The following is a 13879-nucleotide window of genomic DNA, read 5'->3' as shown; positions in this document are numbered from 1 at the left end:
AATGACCGTACAGGTGTCTGCCAAGTCTGAAGTAGAGGGTAAAGTCTGTCTAAGCTCCAGAACATTCTGTTGTGATGTTCTCATTGGCTGAGAGGTGATGATTCTAAGTTCGGTGTCCAGCTCTAAGACTTGGACACGTTCCTCTTGTACTGGTCCAGTTTCTTTAGACAAGAAAGGGGCGACAATGTTATCATTGTTTTGGCTTCATCCTAAATGGTTTTCACACAATTGTATAGTGTTAAAACCATGTAAGGATACTGTTAGACTCTAGCTTGAAATGTACTAATTCAAATCGAATCAAACTATTTGTCACATGTGCTGAATACAACAGGTAGACCTTGCCGTGAAATGGTTACTTACAAGCTCTTAACCAACATTGCAGGTCAATAAATAGTTAAGAAAATATTTACCAAATAAACAAAAAATTATAATTTTTAAAAAGTAACACAAAATAACAACAACGAGGCTATTTACAGGGGGTACTGGTACCGAGTTAATGTGCGGGGGTTCAGGTTACTCAAGGTAATTTGTACATGTAGGTATGGTTAAAGTGACTATGCATAGATGTAAAACAGTGAGTAGCAGCATTGTAAAAACAAACAGGAAGTCCAGGATCCAGTTGCAGAGGGATGTGTTTAGTCCCAGTGTCCTTAGCTTAGTGATGAGCTTTGTGGGCACTATGGTGTTGAATGCTGAGCTGTAATCATGTTACCATACTAGAACACATTCATGACTGTATAAAGAAAGTATATATGTTGGAATCAATGAAAGATAGATTGGACTAAGAATATGGAAAGTTACTGAGAGTAGAAGCTTCATATTCTGTTCCATGTTTCTGAGAAGAGAGGTGAAAGGCAATTGTTAGTCTCTGACAAGGCAGGCTGCGGAAATGGGGAGGAGTAAGGAATGCGTCTCATGGTCAAATCAATAGATACATTGAGAAGAAATCTCTGGAGGGGGGCCAGAGAGGCCCACCACAATGTCTCTCCTGCTGCAGTATTATCTCACACATACATTCCACGCCCACAAAGGTTTAAGTAACAGGCAGCGCTGTGGCTACATTAGTGAGAGGAACCAATTCAATTCCTGCCTAGCAACAGAGATATATTGGTTGTCTAGATAAGGGGTTGACCACACCTATTATAAGGTTATAAAAATATGTGCTTGTGTAACCGTGTCTTGTCTTTGCAGCTGTATGACCCAGTGGGTTAATAAACTTGGTTTGAGCTTTTTCTAGTTGTCCGGTTGAGTTTTTACTCAGCTTGTTCAGAACCTAACAATACCATGCAAGATGACTGTCAAACGATGTTACCTGGTATGAGAGAACGCTGTTCTGGATGCTGAGCTCAGGGTCCAACTGACACAGATTCATTTAGGTGATAAACTTGACACATGCCATGTATGACATTTATTACAAAGACTCAATCAGTAGTGCTGGTAAAAACATATAAGCTCAGTGTGACCCGGGCCAGAACGGAATTCTGACCTCGTAAAATTCCATCTATCAAGGGTACATCTGAACCAAGTTCCAGCTAATGGCTCTGTCTGGATTTCTAGACTATCAAGGCACGTGTTTGAGTCTTTAGTATTCACATTCTCTATATTGGCATGGAGTCAGTACCCTAGTCTCTCAACTCCTATTGGCTAACTCCACCCACCATATGATCCCTGTCCAATAGGAGTATTATCTGAGCTGAATCAGGTGAGGGACAATAAATAAAACATCATGTGGACACTTGGCTGGAGCCAGAAACACACCAGAGGTTATTTTAGTTCAAGCGCCACATGTGTATCTGCCTGCAGCCATTCCAAGGGTTATCGTTGCACATTAAAACAGTTATGATCAGACAATTACACATGGATTATTACAGGGCAACCACAATGCAATGTAACTGGGGTTACTAGAAGACAAGTAGAGATGGTTGAGCTAGATTAGAAGAACATGATCATCTTGACAATTACAGCCTGACCGATATGTTTTTTGGGGTCTGATACAATTATTTGGGGGACAAAACGATAATATTGGTGAACCGATATATCGGTTGGCTCTATTGACAATCTTCATGGACCTTGACTGGTCCCATACAGTGTGTGCTGTAGCCAACTCTTCTAACCCTAGAGCTGCGTTTACACAGGCTGATCATTTTCTGATCTTTTTCCACTTTAATTGCTCCTTTGACCGATCAGATCAGCTCTTCTGTCAATAATTGGGCAAAAGATCAGAATTGGGCTTCCTGTGTAAACGCAGCATAACAAACACAGAAAGTTGGCTAAAGCACAAACAGACTGGACCACCAGGCTAACAGGGGCCATTGGAGTTGAGACAAGGTTCATACCGTGTCTTTCTGGGCCCTCATGGAGACAATCTGTAGTTCACTGTACTGTAGGTCCTTGGCTGGGTTCTTCAGCTCTCTGTGGTGCTCCCTGGTGCAAGACAGGAGTAATGGATTAGCATCACACACATTGTAACGTGATTGTGTGTGGGTGTGCAGTAGTGAGTGTATGTGTGAATGTTTGGGTGTTTGTCCATAGTGCAGAAATGACCTCAGGAGGAAAAACGACCGTGAACACTTTCTTCCACAGATCTAGAGGGTTTTTAGCATGCAGAGTCCCAATGTCAACATCAGTAATTGGGGGAGAACCTGGGAAGTAGAGTGAGATCAAGTGTATCATATTAAAATAACAGATACAGTAAGACCAAGGAGCTGATCGTGGACTACGTGGGGTGCACACCCCCATCCAAGTCAAACAGGGCCGCAATTTGGCATGGTCCCTCAGATCCTCAGGAACTTTTACAGCTGCACCATCGATAGCATCCTGACTGGTTCTATCACCACTTGGTATGTCAACTGCACTGCCCTCAACCGGAAGGCCCTACAGTGGGTGATGCAGACGGCCCAGTGAGTCCTTGGGGGCGAGCTCCTAGCCATACAGGACGTACATGACAGGCGGTGTGTTAGAAAGGCCCCAAAAAATTGCCAAAGACCCCAGCCACCCCAGACATGGACCGTTCTCCATGCTGCCGTCCGGCAGCCTGTGCTAGTTCATCAAGGCTCAGACCAACTCCTATACAACTTCTATTCCCTGGCCATAAGATGGCTGACAACTACTGCTTTCTCTCTCTCACAGACTATCCACACTGACTCTATGCCCATTCACAGGTCTCTACCCACTGACAGACACACACACCGCCACTCCTGCTACTGTTCACTATTACTCCTGTTTATATGTATATATTACTATATTACAATAAGTATTTATATATTCCTGCTACCAGTCACTTTTCATCCCTGTTTACATGTATATCCTACTACCAGTCACTTTTCAGCCCTGTTTACATGTATATCCTACTACCAGTCACTTTTCAGCCCTGTTTACATGTATATCCTACTACCAGTCACTTTTCATCCCTGTTTACATGTATATCCTACTACCAGTCACTTTTCATCCCTGTTTACATGTATATCCTACTACCAGTCACTTTTCAGCCCTGTTTACATGTATATCCTACTACCAGTCACTTTTCAGCCCTGTTTACATGTATATCCTACTACCAGTCACTTTTCAGCCCTGTTTACATGTATATCCTACTACCAGTCACTTTTCAGCCCTGTTTACATGTATATCCTACTACCAGTCACTTTTCAGCCCTGTTTACATGTATATCCTACTACCAGTCACTTTTTATGTATAAACCTACCTCAACCACTCGAGTACCCCTGCACACTGAATAAGGTACTGGCTCCGACCTGTCTATATTCACATTTTTTAAATGTTTTCCCCTCCTATTTTCTCTTATCTATATCATTAACACTATTACTGAATTGTTGGGACAGAGCTCTCAAGGTAAGAATTTCACAGTACTGTTTTACACCCGTTGTATCCCGTGCATGTGGCGAACAAACTTTGAAACTATCATGAACACTGTTGGAGCTAGGAACACAAGCATTTCGCTACACCCGCAATAATATCTGCTAAAAATGTGTATGTGCCCAATAAAATGTTATTTGAACAGTACAGCACTAACACTGCAGTACTAAATGTTACCACAAGGGGAGGCTAGACAACACAGTTCACATATCTGGCTGATGAGTCCATTCCAGCAGGAATGATCGGAGGCTTACTGAGATCAGAGGACATGGATTTCCTGTCAGAATAGCAGGAAACATGTAAATCTGTGTTGATGTTGAATTGGGCCTAAGTATTGTGCTCTCAAATGTTCTGAAACATTGACCAACTGTGGCATTGATAGACGGAGGTAAAAAAAATAAAGTTATCTTACCCATTTTCTGTCCCAAATGCTAGTTGTGTGAATAAGCTCTTAGTTTTGGACATGAAGCTCTCAGACTCGCTACTGTTGAACAGCAGGTGGAAGGATGGACAGGCAGATGTCGAGGCAAAGAGAATAGACCGATGAACAGTAGATTTAAAGACAGCGTTGTGTGATTAAACTTACTGTACCAAAATACTCATTGCATTTGAGATACTTGTTTGATATAGCCTACAGTGAAATACTGATATGCAAAGACATATTGGCAATGGGGTTGATGACTATTAGGCCTACAGGTCTTACCATCAAAGAAGCTGCGTAGTAATGGGCAATAAACCGAAGGGTGTTGCAGATCACTTTCCTCTCCTCTGAGTCAAAGTCCTACAAAGAAGATGTATTTATCCATCAATATGATCACTTTTCACAAAACATGAAATCAATAGAAATAGCCGACAATTGAAAACACAAATCTTAACAACTAGATTCTTCAGGGTGAATATTGTTTTTCAATGCCTTTAAACTGAGTGGTAGAAGTATAAAACACATCTCACCTGAAAGATATTAAACTTGCTGCCGAAAATCAGCAGTGGAACAGAGAAGGGGTTGATCAGCTCTCTGTCCTAACGACTGGGCCAATTGTGCATCGCCCTATGGGACTCACCAATCACATCCGGTTGAACTACAGCCTGGAATCGAATCAGGGTTTGAGGTGATGCCTCTAGCACTGAGATGCAGTGCCTTAGACCGCTGCGCCACTCGGGAGCCCCAAATCTGGTTTCTTCATCTGTAGGATTGACTAAGAGGGGGTTGGAGGGGGTGCTGAGAAGTATTTCTGTCTGTAATAAAGCCCTTTGTGGGGAAAAACTAATTCTTATTGGCTGGGCCTGGCTCCCAGGTCCACCCATGGCTGCACACCTGCCCAGTCATGTGAAATCCATAGATTAGGGCCCAATGATTTCAATTAACTGATTTCATTATTTGAGCTGTAACTCAGTATTTTCATTTTGGCCCACATTTAGCTAATTTTCTCATCTCCGAAGCATTTGATCTCAACACAATTTTCTGTTTCCATAACTAGAATCTGTTATGAACAGAGGTGACTAGGTTTTGTAGACTTTAACTTTTGCCAAAGTTTAAAAACAATTGCGGTCTAAAGAGTGTAAGGCTGAACTGAGTTATTGTACACGCGCACTTCACAGAGTAGGCGTTCCCTAATGGAAATATGCAACTTCATGCTGGAATGTATGGGATTAGAATGAAGACAGAACTACTTGAGTTTGTATTTTGAATTTCGTGGTCCACATTGAGATGCGTTGTTGCAAGTACAATTCGCAAATGTGTAATTACATTTTTGCAAGCTTGTGTCATGATGTGTGAAAGATTTAACAACGGTGTAACTTGATATTTGAATACATTAAATAAGATTTGCAAGTATAATTATTTTCAGAATCAGAATTATTAAATCCATTTACGACGATGAATATTCTGCTGTGAATCAAAAATACACTTGCAGATTTAGAATCTACGAGCGCTCAGAGTTCTGTCACTTTTGTCACGTTACCAAGAGATATTTACATTTGTAAAATGTTTTGTAAATTTGTAGATATTTGCAAGTGGAAATGTGATTGGTACTCTGGATCTTTTACTCCTGACCAATCACTCCCCTCTGCCGAAACTGCCTAACCATTGGCTGGATTGTTCCATCAATCAAATCTCAGGAAGTAGCTCCAAATATGAGCACGAGTGGATGAGGCAAATGAAACGAAAACTATCTACTTGAAAGTATTCGTCGCTTTTATCTGTGTACATCCATTTTTTGGTGTGTGAAAAGGCATGGCAGTAGTTTGTTTATCATGTCGAATATAATGGTACATTTCAGACGAACTTCAGACCAGTGTTAACAAGCTGTTCTCTGACATTCGTCCTAGTTTTACTATCAACTGGCTAGGGTAAAATTAATATACAGTACCAGTCAAAAGTTTGGACACACCTACTCATTCCAGTTTTTCTTTATTTTACTATTTTCTACATTGTAGAAAAAGAGTGAAGACATCAAAACTATGAAATAATACATATGGAATTATCTAGTAACCAAAAAAGTGTTAAACACATAAAAATATATTTTATATTTGAGATTATTCTAAGTAGCCGCCTTAATGACGGTTCAAAATGCAGAAATACAAATTGTTGAAACTGTTTGCTCCCCTTTCTACCAGATGTGACATATAGGTCACATTGCATAACTATTGCTAGGTGTGTTTATTTATTTATTTTATAAATATGTTATTTGGGGTCCCCTTGGCCAGTCCTAGTCACTGCTTAATTTTCATTGAAGGAAAACTGGGTCCATGGAATAAAATGGTTATAGTTCAATAAGTAAAAACCGTATCAACAATCTTTTGACAAACAATCTATGTTCAGTCCCTTTGTAGATGCTAAGTTGGTTTGGTGTTTGTAAAGGACCTCTAAAGGACAACCACACCTCAAGTATTCCAGACCGCTCTGCCTGTTTTAAAGTTTGAATGGCATTTCTATCTTAACTAATTGGATACCAACCTGTTTTGTTTCTCCAGCTAAAAGAAATGTCAATCAGGGATGGATCAACACTTTTTATTTTATTGAAAATAAGTAACATATGTAAAATAACAAAAAACATAAAACACATGAATTGCAACAACAAAATACATTGAATGAACAACAAAATAAATAAAGTTGTGGTTTATACAAAACATGAAACAAAAAAGTAAAACACTGATAAGATAACAAATGTGTAAACGTTAAAAATAACCCCCCAAAAAGTGTACTGAGCACTTAATTCTTACCATTGCTTTCTTTAAAAAAATGTCATATACTGACAAACATGAAGGTTATGGTTAAGATAGTGTACTGAGAATAGCTACACAGAGGCAAGGCATCTACTTCTGATATCTGTTGTTGAATTTAGGTTTTTGGTTTTGTCCTTTTGTATCCAAAAACCACTCATGGTGACACTTGAAGAGCCTTTGACACATTTCATATGTGCAAAATTATATAATTTCAGCCCACTACTTGATGATTACTCATAATTTAAAAAGAATGCCATTCTACTATTCAAACTGGGCACTTAGTGACATCAAAAGTCTGTATACAAAGCAGAAAAGATGGAGAGCATGTCTTCTGGTACCTAACTTCACTATTGCTTAAGTGTCTAAATACTGTTGCACTATCTTGAATTATTTTATACTACAACACATAACTTTACATGGAAAGGCTTGTACAATGGTCAGGCTAACCCTCCAAAAAGGAACTACAGAGAAGCAGCAAACTCAACGAGGAGGTCTAGGTCTATACACACGTATGTATGAGTACATAAAAACATCCTCCCTTATGGAAATGTAGAAGAGTGAGCGATTCAATGTCAGTAAAAGGCTTGCGAAAGAAATCAAATGACTTCATGATCATCATTCATACGTGAAGTAATGACAGTGGCCACAGCGAATGACGCTTTGACAGTAAAGCTCTTTGCAGTCATGTTGTCTGATACAATTTCAAAAAGTCCTTGTAAATAAACACTAAACAGACAGAGGCCCCTTTGAAAGAAGACCCACCAGCTTTCTCCAACCAAGGCCATTCAGGGTGGACATCTTGTAAACTATTATGGAGTCCAGAACAAGAGCATGTTACTGTATGAAGTGTTACAGTAAATAAGGCTGATTCAAAACAGCCCAAGCTGAAACAAATAGGGTCATAGTCAGATTTTCGTTTCCACTTCCAGTTTGCAAAGACACCACATATCAAGTAATGCAAATCATATGAAATATGTCACTCAGGTCAAGGCCCAGGCTTAGGCTGCATACAAGCAGCACTGTACTGTAACATAGTTTAAAATTGTACTGTAATATAGTCTAAAACCGTTTCAAACAGTATCAAAATGGTTTTGTGTGAATTGCATATCACCATAACAATCTATTTGATTCGCTGGGTACATAATTGCTCAGAAAAGTTGAAATTCAGTATTTTAGTCAAATGTGTGCAGAAAACAGATAGAAAACATATTACCAGCAAAACAGATAAATTGCCATTCAAAATACAATTATGTAACATTTCTTGAGTTTGCTCCACAGTACACTTATTTCACTTCAGGAAACTTGGCTCACATAAAAAAAAAATCTGTACTGTTAGCTTTGGTAAGTTTTAATTACTATAGTAAAAGAAGAACATTTGTTTCCTGAAAGCAATTGTTTTCATACAATCGACAACTCCTACTAAATTAGTATGATTAATTACGATGACACAAACAAGTTTTCCGAAAGAGAACGCTCTACTCAGTCGATCTTGTTCCTAAATGTCAATGCTACTTGTTGCGACACAAATGCAAAGTGTTCACTGTTTAGCTGGTGCCAGTACGAAGGGTAAGAAGAAAGATGGGGAGGCACTCTAGAAGTTGTCTTTACCACAGGGTGTGTCTGTGGCCAGTTTGCATAGAGGAGGATGGTAACCAAACTCCAGAATACAAATATGCCTGGCTAGAGTTCGACCACACACATTGCTGACTGCCACTCCACTGTGTGTATCGATTGATGCGAGCTGCTTGACTTAGTGGTGTTGTTCATGTCCATTGACATGAATAAATAATATGCCATTTAGCAGACACTTAGTCATGCGTGCATGACTGTACGTCTAAAGAGAAGGGAAGAAATCCTGCTTAAGGCCTGTCCTGTTGGGTTCTGACATACAGTAGACTATAGGGTGGTGGATCTTCATTCAGAAAAATTCAGAAAGAGGGGAAATTGTTCTTTGAGGCGGGTGTTCTACATATGAAGCTGCGCAGAGGGTGTGAATGTCACTTCTGGGGGATGGCACTCTCTTCTCCACTGGGGTGGATGCGGTTGAATTGCAGGCCTCCCAGGTCTCTGGCTGACCCAGACCCTGACCCCTCAGTGGGGGCTGAGGAGGCGGTGTTGCCCCTGGCTGAGGCTGTGGGGCCTGGGAGGGCCTCCTGGGGCCCCTGAGAACCAGGAGTGGGCTTGGGTGTAAGGGGGCTGGTCAGGCCAAGGCTGCTCAGGGCATCCAGGGTGCCGTCAGGATCCACCATTACATTTATCACTGAATGAGAAATACAGGAGATTGGTTCAAATGGGTGAGCTTGTGTTTGATTGGGATCATACAGTATATGATAAAGCAAGTGGAATGTATATAGTGAAACCTAATGTGTTTATAAGTCTGGATCTATTTGCAATACTACTGCCCACAGAGTCTTCTTAGTGGTAGTCTACCATGCTATCTTACCTTGTAGCTGCTTCTCCACTCTCTTCAGCTCCACGAGGATAGAGGAGATCTGCTGTTCCAGGAGAGAAAAGGGGAAGGCAGGGACACGAGAGAGGAATAAAAGGTTGCTTCGTTATGACAATTTATTTATAAAAATAAATAAGGAAAAAATACATTTATAACCCGTTTCTTCCTTACCTTGTTAGAGGTTTTGAGAAGTGGTATGTCGCTCTCAGATCGGAGTTTGCTCTCAATCTCATCCCAATTCCTGTCCTTGTCTTTGAACAATATTCTGGAAAAATCATAGACCATAAAGTTGCTTTGTTTAATATCTCCTTGATCTCTTGTGAATGTCAGATATACAGATATAACAACTTAAAGAGCTTGATTGTTACCGTATTTTTCCTGCTGTTTTGTCAACAGACTGCCTGATTTTAGCTGACAGCTGAGAGACAGATGTGAGCAGCAGACTGTCCACCACCGCCTCATCCCTGTTCCATGTGCGTCTGCGGAGGGCAGAGTGGGAGTCCAGGCTGTCTGGGGCGCGGGGACGGAGCTCCACAGGGCGTCCGTTTATCTCAGGGGCCTTGTTCTGCACCATGGGAGGGATCTTCCTGAAGTTGAGGCTCTCGTCAAACACACGGTCAACCAGCTGTGAGGGGCAGAGGAAGACCTTGTTAGTTATATGGGGCAGCTATATGATTGTTAACCATGAATGGAACATTTATACTGTATCTTCTCTGTATGAATGTATGTATGCTATGGCCATGCTACAGATTAACTAGGTTAACATAGTTATGAGTTACATAGTTATGAATTAGGTATTAAAGAAGTTGGCAGGGAAAGATCAATGAAAGCTTGTTAAGAGAATGCAAATACACCTTTTAGTGATATCTGATCAGTATACAGCAGGTATACTCAAAATGGTATACAAGAAATGCCAGTTCACAGTCCACACCTTCGGCAGCAGATCAAAGATAAAGCGACGCTGAAGCAGAAGCCATTGAGCGTTAGTAGTTTAGAAAAGGAAGGGAGGAAGTTAGGAGAGAATAAAGTAAATGTCAAGCACCTTTTGCTTGCCCTCCTGCGTGCGGCCTACCTCTTCGCGGGTATCGATGGCGGAGCCGGGCGTCGTGGCGGCGGTGCTGACCGTGGTGCTGGGAGCCGTTCCAGAGGAGCTGACCGAGTCGATCTCTCCGGCCACGTCATGGATCTCCCGGGCGAGGATGGCCAGGTCCTTGGCCAGGTCTTGACTGATCCTACGCACACAGGGAAATAACCTATGATACATCAGACGGGCTGCTGGAACTGGGCAGAGAGTGACACTTCAATAAATCAGTACACACAGATGTCTCACAATGATATAAACCAAGACTACTCATTAGACATTGAGAAACAGCTGCATGTCAGGCTTAACAAAAAGCAATTAGTTTAATGTATAATTAACTGACACAGCACAACTCATAGAACCATTCTACATACTGTCCACTAGATGGAGGTAGGACCATTTTCAATGTGAATTAACAATATTCACTTGTAAATGATCACATCCTTTACAAGCATTTTATGCAAGGAACCTGAACTTCAAAAATGCTTCGCTAAGAGCTGCTTACGGTAACCTAATATTGTCCTCCATTACTTTAAATGTCCTTGTCTGATGTGTAAGAAAGTCCTTGTGCTTGCTCTATGAGGCTGGTTGAATCAATCCTTTTCTCACTGCTGTCTGCTCAGTTCAGTCTCCCTGTGACTACTAGGTCAAGTGGAAGATATGCAGGAAGAGGAGGGGTGCAGGGAAGAGGAGAGAGACAGTGACTGATGATAAACCAACCTTTCCATGCAGGAGAACACAGGAGCTCTATGTCTAAGATGGTATGGTTCTATCTCATGACCACCATACTGTGTGAAAGTCCCTGCTGAGTCGGGAACCATTTATTACAGCGTCACAGAACAGAGTCAGTTAGAGTGGACTTACTAAAGATGACCGTTGTTTGATCAGAGAGAAAACACTAAGCCATTCATTGGGCAGCCCTATCTACAGATAGTATCTTATTTGCCAATTGTGCCATGTCCATGAGGCATATAAACTGAACTGAACTTCCTTGTGGATTCAAATAACAAATATTTGTGATATGAATGAGTAAAAGTAGATGGATTCTTGTGTGTGTGTTTGTGTGTGTCCCAGCTAGCACATTTGGTTCCATGGAAGTTGTGGGAACTTATGTTTTTTGTTTCCCATTAGTTCTGGGAATGAAGCCATAAGTTTCCAGACCGGTAAAACTTAATGTTTTTTAAATGAACATTTTGCCTGTTCTGGGAGTGTACATTTTTAGGTTGCAGGGAGGTTCTGACAACTATTTACTATGGTTCCCTGAAAGTTTACGTTCTGAGAACGAAAATGAAAAAGGTAATTAAATAATGTTCTGAAAACATGTTTCAATAATGCTTTTAATAATGCTGTTAGCTTAGTTTGGGTTAACTGTTTTGAACTCCATGTACAGATAGGGCACATGGAAATGAATTTGCTTAGGCATCAGTCATATTGATCTTTTATTGTGGCACTGTGTCGGTGAGATTCAAACCTATGATCTTCAATTATCTATCCATGGAATTAGTCCACTGCACCACCAGGATGGAGCTCACATGTCATGTTTTTTAAATTCATACAAAGCTGTTCATTTTAGTCTATTCAAACAGACCCCATTTTAAAGGAAACAATCACTCATTGAGATCAGGCGTGGCCAATTAGTGGGGGCAGCCAACTCACCTGAACACACTTAACAACATAGATGGGAATTTCAGTACTTCAGCATAACGTTTTCTACAGGTTTCCTTATGGTTCTATTTAAAGTCATGTTCTCAAATTGTTCTGAGAATGTTAAGAAACACCTTTCTTCTGTGGGAATTTCAGTTCTTCAGCATAATGTTTTCTGCAAGTTTCTCAGAATACTAAAAACATTAGTAACGTTCAAAGAACGTTCTAAGAATGTTATTTAAAAATATGCATTCCGTTCTCAGCTTCAACAAAACTCTTTCTATCTTCTAAGAAACATATGGTTCTCAGAACATTATGTACTAGCTGGGTATCCTGTACCATTCCCAGAACGTTGTGGGAAGGTTGTATGCAAAATAACCATAGGACAACCACGCCCTCACCAAGCTCTAAGAAACATATGGTTCTCAGAACATTATGCGCTAGCTGGGTATCCTGTACCATTCCCAGAACGTTGTGGGAAGGTTGTATTCAAAATAACCATAGGACAACCACGCTCTCACCAAGCTCTAAGAAACATATGGCTCCTAGAACATTATGCGCTAGCTGGGTATCCTGTACCATTCCCAGAACGTTGTGGGAAGGATGTATTCAAAATAACCATAGGACAACCACGCTCTCACCAAGCTCTAAGAAACATATGGCTCCTAGAACATTATGCGCTAGCTGAGGTGTGTGTATATGTGTTTGTGTATGTACCCATGCAGTCTTGTGTATGCATGTGTGAGTATGTGTAAGTCGGAGAAGATGAGTACCTGGCAATCTCCTCACTGTGAGCAGTCCAGTCCTTGATGTACTCCTCCTGCTCTCTCATGCGGTGTTTGAGGACCATGCCTCCAGGGCCAACCTGACCAGAGTTAAGGCTGCTGGTGGAGCCCCCTAGTCTGGTACCCCTCAGGACCGAGTGGGGGCGCAGGGTGCGCCCAGGTTTGGGGGAGTTCCTGTTGGAGCCAAACTCCTCCTCTGAGGTGGATCCGTACTCTGGGGGCAGCCGTCTCCACCTGTTAGAGGCTAAGGTCAGGGAGAAAGATATAGTTATCAAGAGATCATTTCTGTTTTGTTTGAAGTTATTTCACTCACTCAGAAAGCACCGGATGCTCACAGTGTCTAAAGCATTCTATCTTAAAGTTAAAGCCAAGCAGATTTCTGTAACTCTGACCTCTAGACAAATCATAGACAAGATATTCTGTAGGCTGATAGCCTGACATGAGGCTGGTGGAATGTAGGCTGATAGCCTGACATGAGGCTGGTGGAATGTAGGCTGATAGCCTGACATGAGGCTGGTGGAATGTAGGCTGATAGCCTGACATGAGGCTGGTGGAATGTAGGCTGATAGCCTGACATGAGGCTGGTGGAATGTAGGCTGATAGCCTGACATGAGGCTGGTGGAATGTAGGCTGATAGCCTGACATGAGGCTGGTGGAATGTAGGCTGATAGCCTGACATGAGGCTGGTGGAATGTAGGCTGATAGCCTGACATGAGGCTGGTGGAATGTAGGCTGATAGCCTGACATGAGGCTGATGGAAAGTGGTCTGATAGTGGAAATGTATATGGTTTTAACAGTGGCACATAATCAAGGTATACTACTTGC

At 41.4% G+C, this 13879-nt stretch overlaps 1 protein-coding gene and 1 long non-coding RNA gene across 16 annotated transcripts in view; both read right to left on the bottom strand.

Annotated features, from left to right (window-relative positions):
- Positions 1–25: 25 nt before the first annotated feature.
- Positions 26–5089, bottom strand: LOC109870193 (uncharacterized). 3 transcript variants are annotated; one of them, XR_004205405.1, is made up of 6 exons: positions 4822–5089; positions 4574–4651; positions 4283–4354; positions 2545–2642; positions 2337–2424; positions 26–161 (listed from the first exon to the last, which is right to left on the bottom strand). It is a non-coding gene; the product is annotated as an uncharacterized LOC109870193 (long non-coding RNA). The 3 variants fall into 3 exon arrangements; XR_002252111.2 differs by having other exon boundaries at positions 4932–5089; XR_004205406.1 differs by lacking the exon at positions 26–161 and adding an exon at positions 403–835 and having other exon boundaries at positions 4932–5089.
- Positions 5090–6869: 1780 nt separating this feature from the next.
- Positions 6870–13879, bottom strand: part of cep170aa (centrosomal protein 170Aa) — a 70446-nt gene continuing 63436 nt past the window's right edge. For 4 of the 13 annotated variants that reach the window (XM_020460407.2, XM_020460406.2, XM_020460411.2 and 1 more), the window contains 6 exons: positions 13043–13298; positions 10587–10797; positions 9913–10169; positions 9716–9809; positions 9539–9590; positions 6870–9355 (listed from right to left, as the gene is read on the bottom strand). In XM_020460407.2, the coding sequence (XP_020315996.2) occupies positions 9093–9355; positions 9539–9590; positions 9716–9809; positions 9913–10169; positions 10587–10797; positions 13043–13298 (1133 nt within the window). In that variant the 3' untranslated portion in view covers positions 6870–9092. The remainder of the gene's footprint in view (positions 9356–9538; positions 9591–9715; positions 9810–9912; positions 10170–10586; positions 10798–13042; positions 13299–13879) is intronic. The other 9 variants (XM_020460410.2, XM_031805010.1, XM_020460409.2 and 6 more) reach the window with 5 other exon arrangements.

Source organism: Oncorhynchus kisutch, linkage group LG25 (assembly GCF_002021735.2).
Source record: "Oncorhynchus kisutch isolate 150728-3 linkage group LG25, Okis_V2, whole genome shotgun sequence".
Lineage (NCBI taxonomy): Eukaryota > Metazoa > Chordata > Actinopteri > Salmoniformes > Salmonidae > Oncorhynchus > Oncorhynchus kisutch.
This window is presented reverse-complemented; position numbering and strand designations above follow the sequence as displayed.